This window comes from Pan troglodytes, chromosome 3 (genome assembly GCF_028858775.2).
Source record: "Pan troglodytes isolate AG18354 chromosome 3, NHGRI_mPanTro3-v2.0_pri, whole genome shotgun sequence".
NCBI classification, from domain to species: Eukaryota; Metazoa; Chordata; class Mammalia; order Primates; family Hominidae; genus Pan; species Pan troglodytes.
Window position 1 is genome coordinate 42067132 of NC_072401.2, and position 25680 is coordinate 42092811.

The 25680-nt window shown below is 43.1% G+C and overlaps 1 protein-coding gene and 2 long non-coding RNA genes across 3 annotated transcripts in view; 2 read left to right on the forward strand and 1 right to left on the reverse strand.

Annotated features, from left to right (window-relative positions):
• Positions 1 to 1114: 1114 nt before the first annotated feature.
• PHOX2B (paired like homeobox 2B) lies at positions 1115 to 4184 on the reverse strand. Its single transcript, XM_001149518.5, has 3 exons — positions 3744 to 4184; positions 2719 to 2906; positions 1115 to 1697 (listed from the first exon to the last, which is right to left on the reverse strand). Exons 1-3 carry the CDS (start codon positions 3982 to 3984, stop codon positions 1182 to 1184), a joined length of 945 nt encoding a protein of 314 aa, XP_001149518.1. The 5' UTR covers positions 3985 to 4184; the 3' UTR covers positions 1115 to 1181.
• The window catches only part of LOC134809826 (uncharacterized), a 48628-nt gene continuing 26670 nt past the window's right edge, over positions 3723 to 25680 (forward strand). Inside the window, exon 1 of the long non-coding RNA XR_010156384.1 lies at positions 3723 to 3960. This is a non-coding gene — a long non-coding RNA (uncharacterized LOC134809826). The remainder of the gene's footprint in view (positions 3961 to 25680) is intronic.
• LOC134809825 (uncharacterized) lies at positions 11070 to 12688 on the forward strand. Its single transcript, XR_010156383.1, has 2 exons — positions 11070 to 11144; positions 12317 to 12688. It is a non-coding gene; the product is annotated as an uncharacterized LOC134809825 (long non-coding RNA).

Sequence of the window (25680 nt, forward strand, 5' to 3'; positions counted from 1 at the left end):
TCCACCATACAGGATGTGAGTCCAGTTCGGATCATTCCAACAGAAATGCAAACCGAGACACCCCTGCAAACGTGTGTGTGTGCCTTTTCCTTGGTCGGTAGATTTCTCTGCAGCCAGTTACGTGGACTGCAATTGACCCCAATCCAAAGCAGTGCCAAAAAGTTCAGTAAAAGCTGGTGGAAGAAGAAAATGCCGACGGGGTAGGCGGGAGCGAGGGGGAAAAAAAGAGTTGCGAAACATGAGACACATTTTGCAGAGTTTGCAGATGAAAAGGCATCTCAGGGATAGGGCATCTTTCAGGGCCGAACGGCTGCAAAGATTCGGGGTTGGGAGTTGCAACTGTGTGGGGTTCCGATGCGCTAATGGCGGGATGGTGTTCAGCGAGGTGGGACAGGCAAGGGGGTGCGAGAAAGTCACTCTGGCCGCCGGGACAGTCTGAGCAAGTCGTCGCCGCAGTGACCCGAACCCAAGGACACGATAGGAAGGGGGGCTGGAACGGCGTCCCTACTCTTCCCTGAAGAAGAGCCCCAAGAGAATCCGTGCTGTTAGGAGGGAGCGGATTTAGGGGTTCACAAGATTGAGCCTTCAGGTCCAGCTGCAGCTTCTCCCCTAGCCCCTCCTTTAATTTGTCTTTTTTTTTCCTTATGTTTTTTAAACCTTTCTGGGTTGTTGGCTTTTTGTTTTTTAATGGTTTCTGCCTTCCAACTTTTTTGTTTTTATTTTTACTTTTTTGTCTTTTTTTTCTAAACAAGTCACTGAGTTGGTTGAGGCCCCCCATCTCTTCCTGTCACCTGCTTGGGCCACAGACACACATTCCCCGAGACAGACACAAACTGACACGCAGACACAGCCCCCTGAGAGTGCCCCGCGTCCAGGCCGCGCTGCTCACAACCCCCGATCAGCAGGCGGAGCCCTGGCCCCGCTGCGAGGCCCCAGGCAGGTGCGAAGCCAGGGAAGTTTGTTTGTTTTGTTTGGGGGTTGAGGAAGGGGGTAGGAGTGGGGTTGAAATGAGGGCGACGCCGTTTTCCCTTTATTCTTAGCGCGATTACTTTAGGCCCTCAATGAAAAAGCCATGGCAGCAGCGACGACAATAGCCTTGGGCCTACCCGCTCGCCCACTCGCCCGCCCGGGCCCTGGCTCGCCCGCTGTCGCCGCCGCCGCCGCCGCCGCAGGATTCCAGATCAGAACATACTGCTCTTCACTAAGGCGGCTTTGGCACCGTTGGGTCTTTGGAGCGAAGATAGGACGCTGGCGAAGGGACCCCCAAGCGAATCCGGGATGGAGGTGATGGGGCCGGGGCCGGGAGCCCAGCCTTGTCCAGGGCCCCCAGCCGCAGCCAGGCCTCCAGCTGCCGCCGCTGCCGCCGCCGCCGCTGCTGCTGCCGCGGCCGCCGCCGCTGCTGCTGCGCCGCCCTTGCCGGGTTCGCCTCCCGGGCCCCCGGGCCCCGCTGCCCCCGGAGCTCCAGCCGGGCTGGGCCCGCCGCCGCCGCCTCCATTCGCCCCGCAGCTGGGGGTGGGGTTGGGATTGGGACCTGGGCCCCCAGTGCTGTCCGGGTCAGTGCTCTTGGCCTCTTTGCTCTCGTCGTCCCTGGAAGAGTCAGACTTTTTGCCCGAGGAGCCGTTCTTGGCCGCGGCCGCTGCGGCTGCCGCTGCGCGCTCCTGCTTGCGAAACTTGGCGCGGCGGTTCTGGAACCACACCTGGCCCAAGACGGAAGGAGAGATGGTGAAGCAGGGGGAGAAAGAAGAAAATGGGAAAGAAAAGCACCGGTTAGGGTGGCCCAAGTTCTACTTCGGCTTGTTTTAACACCCTCCTCCCCATGCGCTGTGATCACCCCCGCGAGCACATCCACCAAGTCTACCGCTTCTTATTGCTGTGCATCTTCGGAGAAACTTTGTTAGGGGGAGTGAGCACGCCAGGGACATGAAGGCTTGCGGCAGAGTTTAAAAAGCCGCAGGTCCCAGAAAGACCCGAAAAGAGAAGGCCTTATTTTGGTGGGCCTCTGTTCATTCGGCTTCTTGAGCGAGCCCCGAGCTCGCCATTCACCCCTAAGCCTAAGTTCTAAAGTTAAACTCTAATTGGTAGAAGGAAAAGGGATCCTATGGGTTTGCTCCGCTGCCCATCCCCGGCCTTTGAGCCTGGAAGAGCGTGCGATGGTGCGCACCGCTTCTCGGTCGGGGGCTCACCCAGAGAGGCGCTGTGGCCAACTAGTGAGCGCACCTGTGTCTAACAGGTTGGAGTAAGTCATGGTTCTTGACCTTCATGAAGTCACAGACCCTTTGCAAATCTGATGCAAGTCACAGTTTCCGGGAAAATGAACCTATATGCCATGGGGCCAGGTTAAAAGCACTTGAGTTAGGAGGCATTTTTTTGGGGGGCGGGAGGGGAGAAGGAAAAATAATACGGGAGCAAAGTCTGCACACCTTCCACCACAGGCACTTCCTGTCCCCGAAATTGCATCGCTCATCCATGTCCCAAGGCCCCCCCATGTCTCTGCTCGGGTGGGAAACACTTCGCAACTGTAAATAAAATGCCAAGAGCGTGCGCTCTAAGCCTCTCTCGAACGCACAGCCACACCAAATCCAGTATTTCTGATCGGCCATGGGGCCCTAGGTCCTTCTCACTCGAGGCTCCAGGACTTCGAATTTCACCAGCCGCCCCTCACCCCACACCTCCCCGGACCAGTGCGGCGGAGCGGGGTCGGTTTCCGGGCGCGCGTACCTGGACTCGCGCCTCTGTGAGGTCGATCTTCAGGGCCAGCTCCTCCCGAGTGTAGATGTCGGGGTAGTGAGTCTCCGCGAAGACCCTCTCCAGCTCTTTGAGCTGCGCACTGGTGAAAGTGGTGCGGATGCGCCGCTGCTTGCGCTTCTCGTTGAGGCCGCCGTGGTCCGTGAAGAGTTTGTAAGGAACTAGATAGAGTATGACAGAGGAGACAGAAAGTGAGCAAATCAGCCGGCAGCTCGCCGGCCGTGGAGCTAGAATGTGAGGACTCCAAGGTCAGGTCATCCGGCAGCCGCTACCTACACCCGCGCGAGAGAGTTGCCGAGAGAAGCTGCGGGAAGAAACCGAGGAAATTTGTTATCTGCGGAAACCTGGGCTCAAACTTCGGGCTTGGCGGAGTCCTTTCTGGCACAAGCGCCTTTGGGTGGATTGAAACAGCGCGATGTGACGGACTTGAGACAGTGCTTTCAGCAGGAAAGAACCAGAGAGGAAAAAAATCCAAAAACATCAGTCGGAATATCAGGGAGCCAGGAAAGAAGTTACCAAACAGTCCCACTTTGGGAACTTTTCAATTCTCAGAAAGTTGACCCGGCTCAAAAGTTGGGGGAAAGAGCTGCAAAAAAATAATAATAAATTAAAGAAATAATCATAAAAATGACCAGCCAAAGAGGTGTGAGCCGCTGTCGGTTCTTAAAAAAAGAGACACTGCCAGTAATGAGCTTTACTCTTTGTTATTTAATTATTTTCTAAGCTTTACGTCTCATCGCAAAGTAAATAAATTATGCCTATCATTTTGGCAGCTTAAGATAATTTTGTTGGCGGTTCGGGTGTGACTAGGATAGTGTAACCCTGTAAGTGAATTACCCCTCCCTGCAATCGCTTCTAACGTGATAAATTCTTTCATTTGTGTAAGCAAATTTCGTTTGGTAAATACTAAACACATTTCCATTTTCAAATGCAATCAAGGCTTCCTATATACGGGCGGAAAGGCGGCTTCCTCCGCTGAGAAAGCTGACGGTCCTTACCTGCGGCGTACGGACTGCTCTGGTGGTCCCTGAGGGTGCCCAGGCTGCAGGATCCCGGCGTGAGGGACGGGCAGCCGGACGTGGCCCCAAAAGTGGTCCTTATCGGGTTATACTGGAAGCCACTGGCCTGGCTGCAGGAACTGAAGTCAGCATAGGCTGAAGCCAGGCTCGAGGTGTCCATCCCAGCCATACAGGACTCGTAGGCAGAGGAATTGAGGTAAGAATATTCCATTTTATACATTGAAAAGGTTCTGGATGGCTCAGCCAAGTGGAAAAATGAAATAAAAGATGGATATGGAGAAGGTGGCTGGAGTGGGGAGATGTGCACAGCTCAACGCCTGCCTCCAAACTGGCCTCCTTACTACCAGCAGAGCCTAGTTTTATGAAAAAGCCTCCTATGAGATGCCTTGTCTGAGGTCTCTAGAGCATATAGTCCTCATAATAAACTTGGCTCTTTCCACTTGGACAATAGCAAAGCGGTTGGTCTTATTGCTGGCGCTTTTTACATGACAATAACTCATCCGTCTATTGGGCTGGCACTGGGGAACTGAGCTGTCCAACCTCCCTATCATTGATTCCTGCATCTCTAATTAGAATTTAATACCACACCATTACGCACCGAGCCCCTGATCCTCCCTTCTAACCAGCTCCCTGCCCTTTAATTCAATCACACTACTTGGAAATAATGAAAGTTGGGTGACGATTCTCCCTGATCCAATTTCCCCGAGCTTTTAAGCCTTTTTAACTGATCATATACCTGAGGCATAAATTGAGATAGTGTGTGTGTTTTCCCCCTTCTTCGTCCTCTTCTTTTTTTCCCCCTCGGTTAGGGAGAAGAAACCTTGATGTCATAGAAAACCTGTTTTGTAAGAGTGTTACACGCTCAATTTAACAACAAGCCTACCCCCCGAAGTGCATGAAATGTTATAAAGGACTGGGACATTGGCAAGACTCAGGCGCCCTGTAACATAGAGTAAGTGGGCCAAGGGGGTTTATGTGAACGATAAGCGGATTTCTTTAAAAATACACCTGGTAGAGGGGGTTAAAAAAAAGAGAGACAGAGAGAAAGCATCTTGTAAATTGCATTTCTTCTTGCAGCTAAATGTGCTTTCAAGAGACTTAGGGTATACAGCCACTTAAAAATAATAATTAAAAAAATCTGAGGAAAGCTTTTGAATGTAAAACATCTGGATTCTCGACCGTTGTGTTCTTTGCTCTCAGTTCTGTCTGTTTGCATTAGCGCAAGCCTTGCATTTGGTTGGTTTGGAGTTTCAGTGAGGTTGTTCGTTTTAATTACGCCATAACTGGCAAGCGAGCATGAAGCGTACCCAAATGTATCTCCTCTTTCATCTCTTTCGGGCGCTCTCCCTCTTTCTCGCCTCTATTTTTTTTTCAGGTGCCCACAATCCTCCACAGACCCGGGGATTGTGTCTGTTTGCCTTTTAGGTTTGCGGACTGTAGTGAGGGAAATTCTTGCCATGTAAATGCCCAGGCAAGGGCTCCAGGTCGGGCACCTTTCTTGTCCGATTCCTCAGGCTTTTGGGTGCTGGCAGCGAGGCACAGACAAAGAAGCGAGCAGTGATTTGTGGACCTCAGTGGCCCCATGATTTAAGCGGAGGGTAATTTTCATTTGGTTTGTTAGGCCCTAGCAGAATAAGGGAAACTATTTCATTAAATCCTTCCTCTCGGTGGACAAGAGGGGGAAAGCTTAGCTGAATCGCCGTGTGGTGTAAACAAACCCTGGATATTTTATATGAATTAAATGTGTAGATAATTAGTTTTATTGCATTCATTACCCCCTTTATGTGCTCTGTAACAAGTCAGTAATTAAAGTAACAAACTCATAAAGTCTTTATAGGGGCATTTAGGCGTTCAGTGTTTGCCAAACTAAGTGGTTTAATTCGATGCTAGTGCCGGGGAGTGGATGGGCGCCCGCTCTCCCTTGCCACCGTGTTTTATTGCGCACTAAACTGCCGCGGACGCAGTAATGGATTAAACAGGGACAGCGGTCCCCCAGCCTTGTGCTTCTCTGCAGGGTGAGTTTCAGGCTCGTTTCAGGTGGTTGCAAATCCTCGGGGCGTGAGGAAGCGCTAAAGTCGGGAGTGCAGGGAGCCGGACCTACCGAGGATCCTGGTGATAGTTTTATGGGGAGGGCTGATAGTTTTATTGCAGTTGTATGTTGTACAATGCGTATTTGATAAAGAAGGGCCCTTGGTGACCAGTGTGCACTTTTTTGTGCACGGGGGTGAAATGAAAATAAATGTATACAAGGTTTTACTGCGGCGGGAAACAAATTGCAACGCTCTAAATGGTTTTTCTTTATGGTCACCAGACAAGAGGAGAAAAGGGATGCAAACATCTGTCTTCAGTCCCCTAAACCTAAAGGCCAGCAAAGACGGATGCGAATCCAAGTGCTATCACAGCGGAGATTTGTCTTTATTTATCCTGCTCTCATGAATATGAATTTGCATTTGGGCCGGGAGGTGGCTGTATCCCTTTGGACTCCACACATGGAATTTCCCCCACGCTCATCCCCCTCCCCAACCACTTACGGGAGGTGGGGGATAGGTTGTCAAGCACAAGGCTGAGATCGTCCAAGTTTCTTCGTTCCCTCGGATTTCGGGTTGGGGGATGTGCTTGCTGGTTTTCTGAACGCAACTCTGCCGCCGAGGCCTGCGCTCGGGAGATGTGGATGTAGGGAGCACAGGCCGGGGTGTCCACCGCCAGCCCGCTCCTCTGCTGTAGGGTTTAAGCGCGTTTCCCTGCAGAACGGAGTGACCAGGGGTGGCCAGCAGGTGATGAATTTCGGCTCCAAGGCCTATTTTTGACAGTAACCAGGTTCACACCCCGCTTGGCACTAGAGCCTTACTGCACCTGGGGTGTGTCTCCGCGTGGTGCAGAGCGCGCGCTCTACTCCGGAAGCTACGCCCGGGTGCCGCGCCACCGCTGTGCGCCCGGGGCCTGATCCCTACGCCCGAGTCGAGTGCAGGGCAGGGCAATTTCACCGTGGGTCCTAGTTTGCTGACAGTTCCCAGGCCCCTTTAGCTTTTGGGGATGAGGCGAGACTAGGACCTAAAAAGTGCTGGGAGCTCGGAGTAGAGGGGTTCATGTTGCCAGTTTCTGAGGACTGCTCTTAGGTGAAGATGTGGAACTTGGAAATTTAGATGGTGCACAGAGGCACTTCCTGAGCGAAAGGGAGTGTTGGGGTGGGGAGTTCAGTGGGCACCTCAGGGGACCTGGATGCTGACGGGGCATCAGAGGGTGTCAAAAGGAGAAGCTAAGGGATCTGGGCGAGGTCTCAGCCGAAGGGCGCTGGCAAGGGAAGTGCTTGGCCGCGGAGGGTGCCCGGGGGGCGGTCAAGGGGCAGGCCCGGGGCTCTGTCCCTCCCGGTCCTGGGGTCCCTTCCCGTCCCGCGGTTCCGGAACGCCTCGCCAGCCCTCTCTGGGCGCCCCCTGCTGCCGGCCGCCCCGGGTCGGGGTGCCGTGAGCCTTTTCGCCTTTGTACCAGGAGACCTTTCAGCGCCGGGCCCACACGGTCGGATGAGCAAATGCGCTTGACTTCATTTTCCCCTTTGTAGACCTTGTAGGTTTATTTTGTTCAGTGTCACCATCCCTCCCCCACCACCCCTGGCCTATCGTCCCTCCGCCCGTCTTTTGTGGCCCGGGGTCCTGCTTCTGCTAGGAGATGAAAGGCGTGCGGGGCTGGGCCAGGCCAGAGCCCCAGCCCCAGCGCCCTGTTTTGTTCCAGTTGTGCTTTCTACACGCGAGCTCTCCCCTAAAAGTTGTACTAAATGGTTAATTTAATTATTCCAACTATAGACCAACTGCTTCAGCAGCCTCCACCACGCGTCTGGGAGGAAAAAAGAAACCATCTATAAGAAATAATCTAATAAAAGTGAAGTGTAGAAAAACCCCTCCTGATTTTCAACCGGCACAAATAGAATTAAGCTTCAGCATCCTTTCCCCAAACAGACCTTTTGTCCAGATCACAACTTCAGCCAACCAGCAATGTGTACAGTGCCTACTATTTATTTTAATAGAGGCGGGTGGGTAGCAGGATGGATTGATAGATAAATGACCACATGGATAGATGGATGAGTTGGATCCATCTGCCTCTGCCTTCCCTTTCTTAGTATGCGTACACGGTTGACTTTTTCCCCCTGCCGATTTTCTGAATCAATAATAGAAAAGCAATGCTATGTGATAAAAGGAGGGGAAAAGGCCATTTAAAGCACCAAAAAGGAAGAGATTACCAGCATATATACTATCAGGAAAAAAAATGTTTACATGTTACTCAATACCAACTGAAAAAGGTTGAAAGTTTAAAAGAAACTTTTCTTTCCTTTTCTTCACCATTCATAGGAGGGTTTCTTTTTCTTCTTTTTTTCCTTGAAAGTCAGAAAGAATGTTAGAAGACAAGGAAACAAAACAGCAAACAAAATGCCATTGTATTGTAGTAGCGATTCATGGGAAAATGCTTGTCAGCCTCCTAATGCCTCACTCCTAGGAGGCTGTTTTGAGGCTGTTTTACCGCAGGCGAAGCACAATAACATGGGAATGAATAAAATATTAAATACCAGTGAGAGTTTCAGAGGAATTTTCTTTTTGATTGCTTTATTTGATGCTGCATCCAAATTATCTCAGCACAGCTAGCCTACTGTCTGGCATACTCAACTCAGAACCAACATTTCTCTCAACCGAGAAAGAATAGACAAGATTTGTCCTTGGGCTTCTCCAAAAAGATTTCTGCAGACAGCAGCCTTTCCCACTCACCTGCGCTAAGAAAATAACCTAGACAGAATTTAATGGGACACCATTTCCCCAGAACAGAAAGCATACCAGTCACAGCAGCCCCACATCTGATGACCCACTACATTTTCCTAGCATTTTAGAATCCACCACACTTTCCATTTGCCTAGCAACCATGATACACGTTTCATAATAGAAACTCTTTGAGGTTCTGGTAACTAACCTCCTGGCACTGTGAGACTAACAATTATTAACTGATTGACAATAGCGTATACAAAGCAATTAACACAGTGCTTGGCACATGGAAAGAATCCAGTGACTGTTAGCCACCAGTATTATGATGATGGCAATGATGATGATGTTGGTAAGTCTCCTTGAATTGTATATTAAACACTTGACTTTGAGATTTAGATGGTGCATAGACACAGGATTTTTCCTATTGCATGTTTATAATACATGTGGAAGAGGGTAGGCTAAATCAAAAAGCAGGCTCTAGGATATCAAATGGGAGAAAAGAAAGCAACCAGGTGGAAAATTTTATTTTTTAGGAATTTACTGGAAGGTGTATTTGTATTAGGTTGATTATGTTTTGTCTTATAATATTATATATGGTATTTATGCATAATTAATATGGTGCTTTATCTTGTATGTAAATGTCAGTATGTTCAGGGTGATCTCACTTTGAAAGGCATTTGCAGTGGGCTAGCTGTGTGGGTTTGGGTTGAACTTTTATGGCTAACTCATAGATGATGTTTCTGTATCTGGGTTAACTTTGAAGGTACCCCATGTGTATGTGTTATATAGGTGATGGTGTACAGATCTCCAAAATCCATTCTTTTAAGAACTTTTAAGGACATTTCAAAGCCCCACTCCACTCCTCTCCTCCCCTTCTCTTCACTCCCACAATGCTATAATTAGCAGAAGGGGCTGCCTGTTACCTTTTTGCTGGAGTTTGGCTAATAGTAGTAACATCTGCTGGGCTGGTGGGGGGAGACATGGGGCATTTGATGTAAAAGTGACACAGATGTAAAAGTGACATCTGCTTGTAACAAAGGGGAACCAAAATTAAATTAGCCAGGAAGCCCTCTCTGTTTAAACCCAGGGGAAAAAAAAAAACCTATTTGAAGAAGGAGGAAAAAAAGTAATCATGAGCCCTGACCAAGCTTGCAGGGTTCAGAAGAGAACTTGCAGAGGGGATTATGATTTTTTTGAGCCAGCAGCTCCCAAAATAACTGGAGGAGCAGCATCCTAAGGTAGCAATGTCCTAAGACCTTGAAGGCATCTTCTTACGCTCCAAAGAAAATGGTCAGACAAGATTATCTTTCTTAGCCAAGCAATGACCTGAGCTGTGTGAGTATAGTATGGGCTGAGAAATCATTTTCAGGTTGAAGACAAGAAGAAAGTAAGGGCAAAGCCTTCAGAGTTAATAATATCTCGGTATATTTTTGGGTAAGTTTGGGCAGAAACAGATTTTCATTTAACAGCTATATTCAAACTCCTACTTCCAACTACTATAGATGAACCATTTTTCATCAGGCTCATGCATGTGCTTAGGAGATTGCATTTGGCAATTAAAACTGCCATGGTGCCTAAAATTGGGCTCAATTGTGGCACGGGGTGGGGGTGGGGTGGAGGTGAGATATGCTAACATCCTCCTAACCATTGTTCTAGGAAATCACAAGTGTTATAAAGGAGCATCTCTCTCTCTCTCTCTCTCATAATGATTTCCTAAATTTCTCTAAGTGGAACACATTTTGACAGCTTTATATAAATGAATTTCAAAATGATAAGAGAAGCCACTGAACAAGAATTCCCTCAACCTCCTGTGTTTCAATCTAGAAATCGATCAACTTCTGCACTCCCTCTTTCTCCATTGCTTCTGCTACTTGGAGGAGGGAAGCCTAGTCTCATCTGAGGCCAATCCCTCTATCATACTTTGGAGTTTGATCCCTTCCGCTAGCTCAAGGATCCTACCCAATTCTTCCTCTCTCATGGATCTTCAAACTCTCATCTGCCCATCTGGACATATCCGGTTGTTCTCTAAACATGCTCAAGCCACACTCATACAAATTACCAACCAACTTGTTATCCTTCCTTGGCCACAACCCGCCACCACCACTTACCTCTCATCTGCCCTTTACAGTCAAACATCTTGAAGGAGCTATCTCTTCTCACTATTATTATTTCTTTACTTCTCGATCACTCCATAGCTTCCTGTAATATGGCTTCCACTACCCTCATGCAAATTAAATATTTTTCAGTAAGGTTATCAGATCCACTGGGGGTTTTCCGGGCCTCCACTTACTTGAATATGTAAATCACTAGGGTTGTTTTACAAACATTTCTCTTTCTTTTCACTTCTAGGCATATAGTGTGATTTCACTTCCCTGCCCCCTAGAAGTTAGATATGGCCATGTGACTTACTTTGAGCAATGAAAATTGAATGGAAGTGTTAAAGTGTGACTTCCAGGTGGAAGCTTTGAGAGCTAGCATCCAAGTCTCCAATCTCCCTCTTTTGCTCTCTTCTATGCTCCAGATGGTGGCTGCTTGGTTAGCCTGAGTTCCAGAGTGAGGACATCATGAAGTAAAGATCTCAGCTGACCCACAATGGACATACATTTCCTTAGAGTCTCAGGGAAGGCTTCTGGAAGAGGTGACATCTATACTGGGTACTAAGCAGTGAGTGGCAGTGAGCAAATGGTGATGAAGTGGAAAAGATGTTTCCCAGTATGTTAGCGGCAGTCAAAGACTCCAAAACTAGAGAGAGCACAGAGTGTTTGAGAATTTCTAAGTAGTTCAGTTTAGCTTTTGGTTAGAGCAGAACTGATAGGGGCTGGAACACACCAAGAGGTGTGTGATGAAATACAAGATAAGAGCAATAGATCTGGAATCAGACCCTACAGGATTATGGATGCAAGGTCATGTGATTTGGGGAGGAGGGCATGATGGAAAAGGGAAGCCAAGAGATAAATTAGAAGGCTGTGGCACAATGCTAGTTAAGGAATAATATATTTTTCAGCAAGAGAATAGCAGTATAGGATAAAGAGAAGTAAAGGGATGCAAGAGATGTTAGAGAAGTAGAGTCTTAGCACAGGGAGAACCTACAGTCCTGCACAGTGCTGGGATTTCAGGGGACCCAGGAAGATACCTCAAAGCAAAAACCCTCTCTCACATTTTCTGGCAAGACCTTCACTTCAGTAACTTGGGTTTAGTGATCCTCAATAACATATTTCTCTGGGTTTGGCAGCACTTGATGATATTATCCATTCATTCATTCACTCATTCAACCCATATTTATTAATTACCTACTATGTGCTAGAAATCTGTACTTTAGAGTAGAAGTGGTTTAGATATTGTCTTGAAAGCTAATTTTTGAGATGAAGCAAACCCAAGAACTGCAGGCATCTGAGAGGAAGGGGAGCCGCTGGTCTTGAAAGTGGGGACACCCACAAGAAAGTTTGGGTGCTGACCTTGCAGGGTCTAGAACTCACACTGGATGGACTGGCCATTGGACCTGTCACTGCTTAAGCTGGGGAAAGACCCTAATTGCTTCAGGGATCAGAATAAGAATTTTGTGAAATTCTTTTCAGTCCTAACATTCTGTTCATTGATTTGGTGGAGAGGGGGTTGTCTGGGAACCTTCTCTACATATATTCTTAGTGAAAGAAAGGACATAAGGGACAGTGTGTACAGTGGGAAATCAAAGCAGTATTTTGAGATTCATAAAGAGGCCTCCATGAAGAACAGGAGAGAGAAGAATGATTGTCTTCTGTTCCTCCATCCTTTCCATGATGGTCTTAGGATTTTGTGTGTTATCCCCACCAGGTGTATTTTCAAGTGAAGATACCGAGAGCCCAGTATCACAGAGGAAGAAAGTACTGGTGGTGACACAGCAGGTATTTTAGAAGTGGGGGCAGCTATTTTAGACAGCTCTTTCCTATGTTGTTCCTGTCACACCATGAAGATGCCGATTTCGTCCACCCACAAGAAAGCTGCCTTGGTCCTGGTACTCAAGGGCTCTATGTTGCCTCCATCATATCCAGAATTAATTCCAATAACATGTTCTTGCATTCTTCGTCAGCACAGCAAGGGAGCTAACTAAAAGGCATGTTGGGAACACTGGAATCATTCAATGTCTTAAACTACTCAGCCTTGAAATACATATAAAAATGAGTTAGAATTCAAAAACTTTAAAAATATTTCTTTTTCTGGGCTTTCGAAAGACCCTACTGGTGCTGCTGTTTGTTTGTATCATTTTGTTTTCTTTAGGAGGTTTGTGGGGTTTGCCAGTAAGGTGCTGCAGCATCATGCATTTTAATGTGTATTTCAGCTGATTCAGAATTTAGGACAAATGCAATCCAGTACTCAGGGACAGGCACCACATATCCTAGACCTTAGGAGCCAGAAGACAATAAAATGCTCACAGTGATGCATGTTTGTAGTATTTCCCCTGTTAGATATAATGCATAATATTTCTTTTCTTTTAAAACACACACTTCTTTTCTTCTCTCTCTCTCTCTTTTTCTCTCTCCCTCTCTCTCTCCCTCTCCCTCTCCCTCTGTCTCCCCTCTCTGTTTCTCTCTCTGATTTGTTTACTCTGGTAAGTTAAACCGCAGTCTAGAGAACTCTAAGGCTAAGGGTTCTAATCACACACACTGCCAACTCCCTTGCTTATTCATAAATCTTTATCATTGAAATTGGGCTTGAGGAAGAGAAGGAGGAAAAGAGATTTCTAAGAAGAGCCAGGGAGGCTGCTAGGAAGGAAGTAGAACATAATAATGAACAAAACAGCACAGTGAGTCACACAAGAGACTGCAGAGCAGAGGCCAACGGCTTTAACCCAAACCCCAGGGAAACCTCTTGAATGAACAGTGTTAACTGCTGAGAGGTGAGCCACCAAGCTCTAAAACAACCCCAGGGTGGGGCCAGACTGTGCCCTTGCAGAGACAGAGCTGAGGACAGATTGGACTTCTTGGCCTTGCCTTGGCCAGGCCCACATTCTTGGGGCAAATTCCTTTTTTAGCAGCTATTGGGCAGGTAGGAGCCTTCCTCCTACCTGCTGAAAACCCCCTAACAGTCACTGCTGCTGCCCCCTGGTCTCTGCACATAGAGTTGGGGCAGCAAGCCCCTCCAAGGGGAGGTCAGTGGTTGCTGATGAGAGGTGGTCAGGCCAGAACAGGCTGCACCCGACAAAGGGAGAAAACTGTGATGTGGTCCCGGTTGGCCCTGTGTACCCTCTTCCTATTTCATTGATTACTTCCTTTTTTTTACTTTAAAATAATAAATATCCATTATGGAAATTATTATAGCATGTGTGCGGAAAGGAGAATAAAATAAAAGGAGTTAATTTAACTTTCTCATATAATTTTTCAGTCTTTTTTTTCATGCACACATTTTTTTTTAAAAATGAGAAACATTCTCTATCAACTGTTTTGTTCATGTTTCTCACTTTTAGAAAAATTTTAATTTTTTTAAATTTAAAAACATCAACCTTTCTCCCTTAAATTATATGTTATAAACATCTCCCCATATCATAAAATATCCTGACATGTCATCTTTTTGGCTAGATGATATTCCACTGCAAGATAAACCATAGTTTATTTAGGCAACCCTGGTTTTTTTTTTTTTTTTTTTTTGGTATTTAAGTTGCTTCTAATTTTTAAAATATATTTAAAATTTTGTCTTGGACATTCTTTTAGCTAAATCTCTGTGCGCATCCATATGCTTAGGATCAATTTTTTTTTTTTTTTTACTTGTTAGTGATTTGAAGCTCAAGGATTAATTCCTAAAAACGGAATTCCTTGGTCACAAAGTACACACTTTTAAAAAGGCTTTGGAGTTGTAAAATTGCCTTCCAGGAAAGTGATACCAGTTTATACTTCTAGAATAGAATATGACACTGTCCACATTCCAGTACTCACCAACATTGCATAATTCCATCAAAAAAGCTTAGCCCATTCTCTTTCTACTGTGCTATTGTAAAAGAGCAAGAATTCTGAACAAAGGGGAGAGGGTGCCAAAAGAAACTAGTGATGCTAAGACAAAGAGGGAAAGAAAGAACAGTAATTTTTAAGAATAACAGAGATCTAGAAAAATAGAGGAAAAATGCCCAGTCCAGCTTTATTTATTTATTTATTTATTGATTATTTGAGATGGAGTTTTCCTCTTGTCACCCAGGCTGGAGTGCAATGGCTCAATCTAGGCTCACTGCAACCTCCGCCTCCTGGGTTCAAGCGATCCTCCTGCCTCAGCCTCCTGAGTAGCAGAGATTACAGGTGTACACCACCACACCCAGCTAATTTTTGTATTTTTAGTAGAGGCAGGGTTTCACTATGTTTGATCAGGCTGGTCTTGAACTCCTGACCTCAGATGATCCACCCACCTCAGCCTCCCAAAGTGCTGGGATTGCAGGTGTGAGCCACCATGCCCGGCCCAGTCCAGCTTTATTTAAAAAATAAAAATCTAATGATGACAAAGGATCCTTTTGTGTATGTTTAGAGCCAGATGATAAAAGGTATTGTAGTTTTTCAATGTTGATAAATGACAAAGAAAATTGAATAAAACTCTTATTTAAAATTTTATTTTATTATTTTTTATTTTTTTGTCAGTGGCATGATTACGGCTCACTGCAGCCTTCGTCTTCTGGGCTCAAGCGATCTTCCCACCTCAGCCTCCCAAGTAGCTGAGACTACAGGTGAATGCCACCATGCCTGGCTATTTTTATAATTTTTGTATAAAATTTGTATAATTTTTTGTAGAGGCAGAGTCTCACTATGATGCCCAGGCTTGTCTCGAACTCCTGGCCTCAAGGAATCCTCCTACCTTAGCCTCCCATAGTGTTGGGATTACAGGCGGAGTGAGCCACTATGCCCGGCCCAAAACTCTTATTTTAATCTTGTCCTTTCTGTCAAGGAGAATGTGCTTCAGTATGGAAACGACTAGTGTGAACACTGGTGACAGAGGCCAGAGCCCTATGTGCACAGAGTGACTGGGAAGGGTCCAACTACTCTAAAGAGTTCTGCAAGAACCCTGTCCTGGAGGACCAAGAGAACTGGTCATTGTGATGGCCACACGACTGTGATTTTTGTGGTATCATGGAGAATCAGGCAGGAATGAAAAAACTGCTCTTCTGGCAAATGCTTAAATTTTCAGAAAGGGAAAGTGTGTCCTGAAACAGGTCTGTAAGCTCAATAACAATTTTAGGTAAAATTTTACATTGGATTAAAAGATAATTATGGGAAATTTTACATGTTCAAAGAAGAGAGAACAATATAAGGAAGCATAAACCTCTTACTCATATAGAACGATAATTGATTCATAACTGTTCTTGTTCCACCCCTCGTCCCAACCTCCACTGCCTCCCTATTAGGTAGTTTTGAGGCAAATCTAAGATATCATATCATTTCCTCTGAAATTATATTTAATATTTCAGTATTATCTCTAAAAGATAAGGGATCTTTTCTTAAAATACACAATCCCAGTACTATCATGATACCAACAGGATTAATAATAATTTCTTAAGATCCTCAAATATCTGATGTTCAGATTCCCCTGATAATCTCACAAACATTCGTTTTAGTTGGTTTACTTGAATCAGAATCCAAGCCTGGTCCAAGCTTGCATTTGATTTTTGTGGCTCTTAAGTCTTTTTTGATCTATAGGTTCCTCTCCCGCCCCCCTTTTTTTTCCTCCTTGCAATTTATCTAGAAGAAGCAGGTCAGGCCAGGCGCCGTGGTGGTTCACGCCTGTAATCCCAGCACTTTTGGAGGCTGAGGTGGGCGGAATCACCTGAGATCAGGAGTTCGAGACCAGCTTGGCCAACAGGGAGAAACCCCCATCTCTAGTAAAAATACAAAAATTAGCTGGGCATGGTGGCACGCGCCTGTAATCCCAGCTACTCTGGAGGCTGAGGCAGGAGAATCACTTGAACCCAGGAGGCGGAGTTTGCAGTGATCTGAGATTTTACCACTGCACTCCAGACTGGGTGACAGAGCAAGACTCTGTCAAAAAAAAAAAGAAGGAAGGAAGGGAGGGAAGGAGGAAGGAAGGAAGGAAGGAAGGAAGGAAGGAAGGAAAGGAGAGAGAGAAAGGAAGGAAGGAAGCAGGTCATATGCACTTAGGATTTCCCGCAGTCGCCTCCCCATGGAGTTGTTTCACTCTAAATCCTATTATTGCTGTAAACTGCTAGTTGAATCTAGAGTCTTGATAGTGCCACGTGCAAGGTTTTAGCAAGGATACCACGTAGGTGGTGCTGTGTACTTCCTCCTGCACCATACCAGGAGGCTAGTTGTCTCTCCTTTTACGATGTAAGGTCTGATCTGTGGGGTTTAGGTGTTGTCAGCTGGAGCCATCCATTGTAAAGTTCCTCATCAGCTTTTTACCTAAGGATTTTAGGAGCCATGGATCATCATGGCTTAGACTACATTACTTCATTCATTTAGTAGGTGTAAAATGGTGATATTCTAATTATATCACTCTTTGTTAATTTATTAGTTAGAATGCTTCTATAAAGAAAATAGTTCCTTTTTCAACTATTGGATCCCTAAAGTATGGTTAGTATGGTAAGATATGAAAAGGCAGGATAAATGTTGAATTCTTACCTTTTATTTACCATTATTATGAACTCATGCGTTTAGACATATTTTATGTATTTTCTTTCATTGCAGTAATTATTCTAATTATTAATCATATTATCCAAGCTTTGACAATGGAAACCTCTTCAGTTTGACTTCTCAGTTTTTGACAACCCCTAATCGTCTTCGATAGTTTCTTTATCTTTGATAGCTTCCTTGCTTTTGATAGCTTCCTCACTGACTGGCATGCCAAGATGTTCTAGGCTCATCTTTTACACTTTATGCCTAGACCTGGCATCAGCCATTTTGCCAAGAAGCCCTGGTTCCTTTTCTTGGGAACTGGTACTTAGGGAGCACATTGTGCTTGCTAGATTGGATTTGGGAATGAGTGATTTATGAGTATTTTCGAAAGGAAGCGACTGTTAGTAGGCACCAGGATCTAGTTGAATTGAAGTCATCAAACATCTATTAAATAATACATGGCTCATTCTTAGTGAGGGAGAGGAGAATAAGCATAAACAAACAGCTGGGACATGATGCTATGTATAAAGAGCTTTGGAGAAATGAACCAGGCATGAAATAATTATGTCTGGAGTCAAGGACTAAAGCTTCACTGAGGAGGTGACATCTGAGCAACAGAAACAGTCGAGTAGACAGGTGGAATGGAAAAAGATTCTGGGCAGAGAAAAGAACATGAGCAAAGTCTCAGAATCATCAAAGTGCATGGTGTGTTTGAGGAAGAGTCAGATTTGCTTCATTTCCTTTGACAGCGTTAGTGAATTTCGAGAGCAGCTGAATGCAGGAGACATAATGCATCTGGACTTTAGCAAAGCATTTGTCCAGGCCTATCATGATATCATTGTGGACAAGATGGAGAAATATGGACTAAACAATAGTACCATTAGATGAATTAACAACAGTTAGGTGAATAAATGAACCCAAAGAATGCTGATTAGTAAATTGATGTTAGCATAGAAGATGATCTCTAGTGGAGTGGCACAGGGTTCCATCTAGTACAACATCTTAATCAATGATTTAGATTAAAATATAGAACAAATACTTAACGAATCTGCATATTATATGAAACTAAGTGGGACAATGAATAGTTTTAGTGACAAAGTCTGGATTCAAAAAGATATTGGCAAGTTGGGCCTCTTGAGAAAATTTCTAGGGATTAATATAAATTTCCATAGCTGAGTAAAAAACTAAGCAAACAAACAAGCACTCACAGACACACACAAAAATACTAGAAGCATAGTTGGTAAAGCATACATGAAAAGGAGTTTCGATCTGTATAATTCTCTATGCATGTTAGAACCATGAACACTTTTACACTGTTGGTGGGAGTGTAAATTAGTTCAAGCATTGTGGAAAGCAGTGTGATGATTCCTCAAAGACCTGGAATCAGAACTACCATTCAACCCAGCAATCCCGTTACATGGTATATACCCAAAGGAATATAAATTATGCTATCATAAAGACACATGCACACATATGTTCATTGCAGCACCTTTCACAATAGCAAAGACATGGAATCAACCTAAATGCCCATCGATTGTAGACTGGATAAAGAAAATGTGGTACATATACACTATGGAATACTATTCAGCTATAAAAAAGGATGAGATCATGTCCTTTGCAGGAACATGGATTCCTCAAAGCCATTATCCTTGCCAAAATAACGCAGGAATAGAAAACCAAATACTGCATGTTCTCACTTATAAGTGAGAGCTAAATAATGAGAACTTATGGACACATAAAGGAGAACAACAGACAGTGCGACCTACTGGAGAGTGAAGAGTGAGAGGAGGGAGAGGATCAGGAAAAATAACTACTGAGTATTACCCTTAATACCTGGGTAACAAAATAATCTGTACAACAAACCCTCATGACATGGGTTACCTATATAACAAACCTGCACATATACCCCTGAACTTAAAATAAAAGTTAAAGAAAAAGAAGTGCATAGAACATGATGGGGATGTTGATCAACAGTGGACTGCTCTGATCCCTCTTGAAGAATACTTTGAAACAGCAGTTGACAAACTAGGGTAGTTTAGAGGAGAGTGGTCTGAGAGGTAGGGGAATTTTAAAAGCTACATTAAAGAGTCAAACAGGGACTATAAAGCTGCAATAGCTATCGAGCTGCCATGTAAAAAGGAAGTCAAAGCCTTTTGCAATATCACCCTAAGGCAATATAAAGGTACAACTAGGAAATCATTGGGTAGAAGCCAGCCAGCCAGCAGGAATCAGATTTCTGCTCTGTAGAACTTTCTAATAGTCAGAGCCTCCTGGAGGTGGGGCAGGCCGCTCCACAGATCAAACCTGCCATCATCAAGACAGAGATGACTAGTAGGGAGGTTGAGGAAAAGAGCCAAGCACATTAAGCAAGAATTAAGTTCTTTTCTGTATCAGAGAGTCCATGGTCCTGTCCTGCTCTTAGCAGCCTCTTTTTCAGGCTTGCAAATGCTCATGCTACTCACTTGGGTCTTAGCGCCCACCCCGAAAAGCTCCTCATTCACACAATGCCCCATGCTTTAGTTCTTTCTTTTCATCCTCCTCTTATGCACCACTGTCGAAGTTGTCATATGCACTAAGAATCAGGAGAGCTGGATTTTAATTTCAGTTCTTCTGATGCTAATTCTAGCACCTCAGGTGTGGTAGATTTAAGATGGCCACAAATTTTTTGATGTTTCTCCCACTGACAGATGGAATCTAACTTCTCTTCCCTAGAATTTGGCCTGGTCTCTGTGACTTGCTTGACCAATAGAATGTGGTGGAAACCTTGTGGCTTCCAAAGCTAGATCATAGGAAGCCTTGCTGTTTTCACTGCAGTTTTTTGGAATGTTCACTCTTTCAGGAAGCCCCAATATCCACTAGGGCAGAGAGAGAGAGAGAGAGAGAGAGAGAGAGAGATGCCTGGCAAGCCCCAGTTGTTCCAGCTGTCAGATGTTTGAAACATCCCAGCTGAAGCTACAGATATAATGTGAAGCAGAAACGTCACCCCCTTCAAGCTCAGTCCAAATTTCAGTTTTGAGAGCAAAATAAATATTTTCAGCCACTAAGTTTTGGGGTGGTTTATAGCACAGAAGTAGGTAACCAGCACATCAGGTAAGTCACCCTCTCTTTTTGGGGATCAGTTTTCAACCTATAAATGAGGGCAAAGGACCTAACACTTTCTAAGGTCCCACCCACTCTGACATTCTATACAACAGACATTGATTGTCCCAAGATTCCTTTACACTCTTAAAAATTATTGGGGACCCCTTAGAGTTTTTGCTTATGTATGTTATATCCATTAATATTTGCCATATTAGAAATTAAGTCTGAAAAAAATTAAAATACTTAGGACTTTAAAAATAACAAAAGTAAACATTAACACAAATAATATACTTTTGATGAAAATAATATTTTCCAAAACAAAAAGTTATTAAAAGACTAACACTGCTTTACATTTTTGCAAATTTTTAAAATATCTGGCTTCATAGAAGACAGCTGGATGCTCATATCTGCTTCTGCATTCAAATTGCCACCATATCACATCATGTAACCTTTAGAAAATTTCACTGTACCCTCAAGAGAATGAGAATGAATAAGGTAAGAAATGTCTTAGTATTATTGTGAGAACAGTTTTAACCTCATAGACCCCCAAATGAATGTTGGGGACTTCCAGGGGTCCCCAGACCATACGTTCAGAACCACTGCTCTAAAGAAATGATGTGGAAAATTAATCTATATTCATTCATTTGTAGCTGATAACAATTAACAGGTTCAAAGTTTTTGAGTAATTTACATTTTAACAAGGCTTAAATCTTCCTCCAAAGAATCAGTCTCTAATGGTAGCATTTCAATAACACAGAAGGTCTTTTGTCTGGCTGAGGGTCCCCTGTTGTGGTCCACTTCATGGATGGGCAGCCCCACTGCCCTCTCAGCCTCCACTGAAGTCTGATCCTGGCTGGAGGAAGGCTGTAGCCACAAGACTGAACCCATCAGGGACAAGAAGAGAGCAGAGAATACCTGCAACCATATTCAGATCATCTAGGGCTTCTTCACTTGAAGAGAGTACAGCCTTCTTGTTTTATTAATAGAGAAGGGTCCAGTAAGTAATTAGCAAAGAACTTGAGATTACTAACTCTCATTACTCCTACTTTAAGCAATTAGTCTGGGTTCTTTATCATATTGTAAACTATGCTAAGAAACTATTTTAACATGGAGGTAATACGCTTGTTTATTTTAATTAAATTATTGAAAATCAGAAATGATATCATACTAGACTTTCCTAGCAATATAGAGATTTCCCAGAACTTTTAGCTGCATATTTTTTAGTAATTGCATTGTGCTAATCAACTAAAATGGCCCAGTATAAATGTTAATAAATAAACATAATCAAAATTACAATCCTAGACATACCCAGTTGCCAAGGACTTCAAGAAATCATTGAATCCATCCCTCTGCCTCCAGGCATGCTTTTTCTTCCAATCAATTCTTGACAGAAATAATGTTAGAAAATATGTTCTGCGTTGGGTCACTTCCTTCTATCTTTTATATATTTTTTTCAGATACCTTAGTCTAAGAAAAAAATGACAAAGTTATTTTAGAAAACATCAAAGAAGACTGAGATATTGCAAAATTTGTTTGAAGAGAGATTTAAATTATCAAATGAACCATTTTTTTTTTGAGAAATGAGGTATTGCATGCATATGTTTTGCCTAATATATACAAACCTACTAAGACTACACATTTTGATTATGTTTTCAGTTCTTGATTTCTGGGTTAGAGGATTTTATTTTTTATTTTGGTAACACCCAATTTTAATGAATGATTAATTGGGCATTTTTCACCTAGTTCCATGAGGAACTAAATATGTTTTGATGCATTTAAAAGTTTTAGGATTTGATGGGTACAAAAAATGGTTAGAAAAAATGAATAAGACCTACCGTTTGATAGCACAACAGGGTGATTATAGTCAATAATAACTTAATTGTACCTTTTAAAATAACTTCAAGAGTGTAATTGGATTGTTTGCAACTCAAAGGATAAATGCTTGAGGGGATGGATAAACCATTCTCCATGATGTACTTATTTCACATTTCATGCTTGTATCCAAATATCTCAAGTACTCCATCAATATATACACCTACTATTACTCCCCAAAACATAAAAATTAAAAAACAACTTAATATAAAAGTTTTGTGATTTGAAAAGCTATGTAGGCTATAACAGCTAGCTAATTCTTTTGGTGGGTATTAGAATAATCAAAGATTTGCACAACATTGAAGTATCTACCTTGTTACCTTCAGGACTAAATGATTTATGAGAGAAAGTCAAATGACAACATGTCAGATGATGGCCTTCATTTCTGGCCCTATGGAATTTTCTAAAATGATAGTTCCTGCATTATCAAGGACTTTATATTATGGTGAGCTCTGGTTATAGAGAATAGAGGCATTTTGCTCATGAGAAAATGGCTTTTGAGTCAGAGCCTAAATGTATAGACTATGAAAGAAGGAATTAATCCCTAGGTCTCAGGTACATGGAGAGGTGGACTTTGCTTCCTTTTTCCCCCTACCACACACTGGGGCAAAGCAGGACTTCTGCAGTTCTGTTCCATAAATTGGATAGACATTTGCAGCCGGGCTTAGCCAGAACTGCCCTGAAAGCTAAGTCTAATACATACCAAACTCAAGTCTCATCTTTGATTGTCCCATTTGGCAAATATGTGACCTGATCAGGAAAAACTATCTCTCTCCCCAACCCCAAATATCTCCTCCAGTGCCTGAACTTTTGTTCTAAAGAAGATTCCTTTGGGACTGGATCTAAAGAAGAGAATTAACTCCTTAAGCCTTCCCCAGCTGATGTTTAGCTGAGACTGATACATATACAAAAAGCCCTTTGCAAATGGGTCCTGGATTAGTCACTGGTGGCAGTTGGGAGTGTGGCAGATGGACTGAATTCAAAAACAAAGTTTGGAAAGCCATAAAATTTTAAACCTAGGGCTTGGTGAGGAGTTCTTAGCCATGACACCAAAGACATAATCCATTAAAAATATTGATAAATTGAACTTCATCAAAAACTTTTACATTGCAAAAAACCCTGTTAAAAAGATGTAAAGGCAACGTACAGACTGGAAGAAAGTTTGCAAACCACATACCTGATCAAGGTTATGTATTTAGAATATATAAAGCACTCTCAAAACTCAATCGTGTAAAAACAAAAAAATTAAATTAGTAAATGGGCGAAAGACATTTTATTAAAGAGGAGATACAGAAGGCAAACAAGCACATTAAAAAATGTTCAAGACCACTAGCCACTAGGGAAATTTGAAATAAAACCGGAATGAGATATCACTGCATACCTGTTAAAACAGCTAAAATTTAAAAATATATTGTAATAATACAAAATTCTGGCAAGGACATGGAGAAACGGGATCTCTCATGTTTTGCTGGAGGGAATGTACAATGGTACAGTCACTGTGGAAAATGGCTTGGTTGTTTCTTATAAAACTAAATATGCACTTACCTTACCACTCAGCAATTGCACTCTTGAGCATTTATCCCAGATAAATAAAACCCCCTTAAAAGCTTGTATAAAGGGATGTTCATAGCTACTTTATTTGTGATAGCCAAAAATTGAAGATAACCCAAATGTCCTTCAACAAGTGAATGATTTAGCAAACTGTGATACATTCATATCACGGAATGCTGGTCAGCAACAAAAAGAAACAAACTACTGATACATGCAACAACCTGGATGGACCTCAAGCGCATTGTGCTTAGTGAAAAAAGTCCACTTCAAGAAGTTAAATATTTACATAATACTCTTGACATATATAAAACTACAGAGATAGAGGCCAGAATAGTCATTCTAAAGGACAGGAATGGGGCAGCAGTCAGGGACCAATTATAAAGAGGTAGCAGCCAGGTATGGTGGCTCACACCTGTAATCCCAGCACTTTGAGAGGCCGAGGCGGGACGATCACGAGGTCACGTGTTCAAGACCAGCCTGGTCAACACAGTGAAACCCCCTCTCTACTAAAAAAAAATACTAAAAATTAGCTGGGCATCGTGGCGGGCACCTGTAATTCCAGCTACTTGAGAGGCTGAGGCAGGAGAATCGCTTGAACCCGGGAAGTGGAGGTTGCAGTGAGCCAAGATTGCGCCACTGCACTCCAGCCTAGGCGACAAGAGTGAAACTCCATCTCAAAAAAAAAAAAAAAAAAAAAGAGCATGAGGGAGTTGTTTTGTGGTGATTGAACAGTTTTGTATGTTGATTATCTTGGCAGTTACATGAATCTATGCATGAGTTAAAATTGTATAGAACTTAAAAAATTAAAAATAAATATAAATGGATGGGTATATTGCTCAACACTAACAAAAAAATTGCATAGAACCATATGCACACACATACATAAACACACAAATAAATGCATGTAAAATGGTGCAAACTGAATAAGTTCTGTAGTCTAGTTAACAACACTGTACCAATTTCAATGTCCTGGTTTTGATATTCTACCAGTTACATGAGATGTCATCATTAGGGGAAATTGGGTGAAGGATGCATGGAACACTATGCACAATTTTTGCAATTTCCTGTTTGTCCATAATTTTTTCAAAATCGAAGGTTAACAAAGGGAAGCAGACACCAAAAACAAACATTCTTTTTTATACTTTTGTTGAGATTTAGAGCTACTGTCTTTGGCTTAGGGAAAGCATTCCATTCACCCACTATGACTTCTTTCTTCAGCTTTAAAATTTGTTGGAAAGTCAGAAATGGTGCATCTGGAGCTCCTCTTCTCTCTGTCATTGGAAGCTTGGGCTGTTTGCAATCGTCCTGATTTTCCTTTTGAGTATATGGTAGGACTACACTTCCCATTTGAAGTTGGACACATTTACATAATTTGCTATGGCCAAGGAAATGTGAGCAGAAATGACATTAATCACTTCCAGAAGAAAGTTTTAAGAGCCAGTGTATAATTCCCTGAATTCCCTTAGTGATATGAATGAACAGAGACACTCTTGTGACAACTAGTGTTGAAACAAATAACAAGTGGAAAATAAACTTTTGCTGTGTTACTGCAGAGACTTGGGAATTATTGTGGCAGACTTGCCTCTTCTGACACAAAAGTAAAGACGTATTGATATAATCTTTCAAAAAGCAATTTGGCAAAGGGTACTGATATCCTCTGACACAAAAATTCAACTTGTAGGAAAAGAAAATAATGAATATCATATAAAACTTCCAGCACAAAGATGTTCAACAAGGAATTATTCATAAAAAAGCAATAAGCACACACCAACAACAATAAAACCACAAAAGTGGCACAGCATAGATGTTCAATTAAAAAGGATGTGTAAACAAAGTATAGTTCTATGGACTCTATAGTGTCATGTAGTCATTAACATTATGTTAGAAAGTGTTTACAGTTTAATATTAAATTTAAAAATCAGGATGCAAAATTGTGTATAGTGTAATTATGTAAACATAGGCATAAAATACTAAATATACTACAAATGACACACAAAAAAATGGAATGACAAGCAAAAGACTGGGAAAGATATCTGCAACATTTTAAAGAGTTTAATATTCAGGATTTATAAAGAACTCATTAAAAGTAAG

Coding starts and splice junctions, on each gene's coding strand:
- PHOX2B (XM_001149518.5), bottom strand. CDS start 3,984: ATGTATAAAATGGAATATTCTTACCTCAATTCCTCTGCCTACGAGTCC. Junction 2,907..3,743: donor GAGCAGTCCGTACGCCGCAG/GTAAGGACCGTC, acceptor TACTCTATCTAG/TTCCTTACAAACTCTTCACG. Junction 1,698..2,718: donor TCACAGAGGCGCGAGTCCAG/GTACGCGCGCCC, acceptor GTCTTGGGCCAG/GTGTGGTTCCAGAACCGCCG.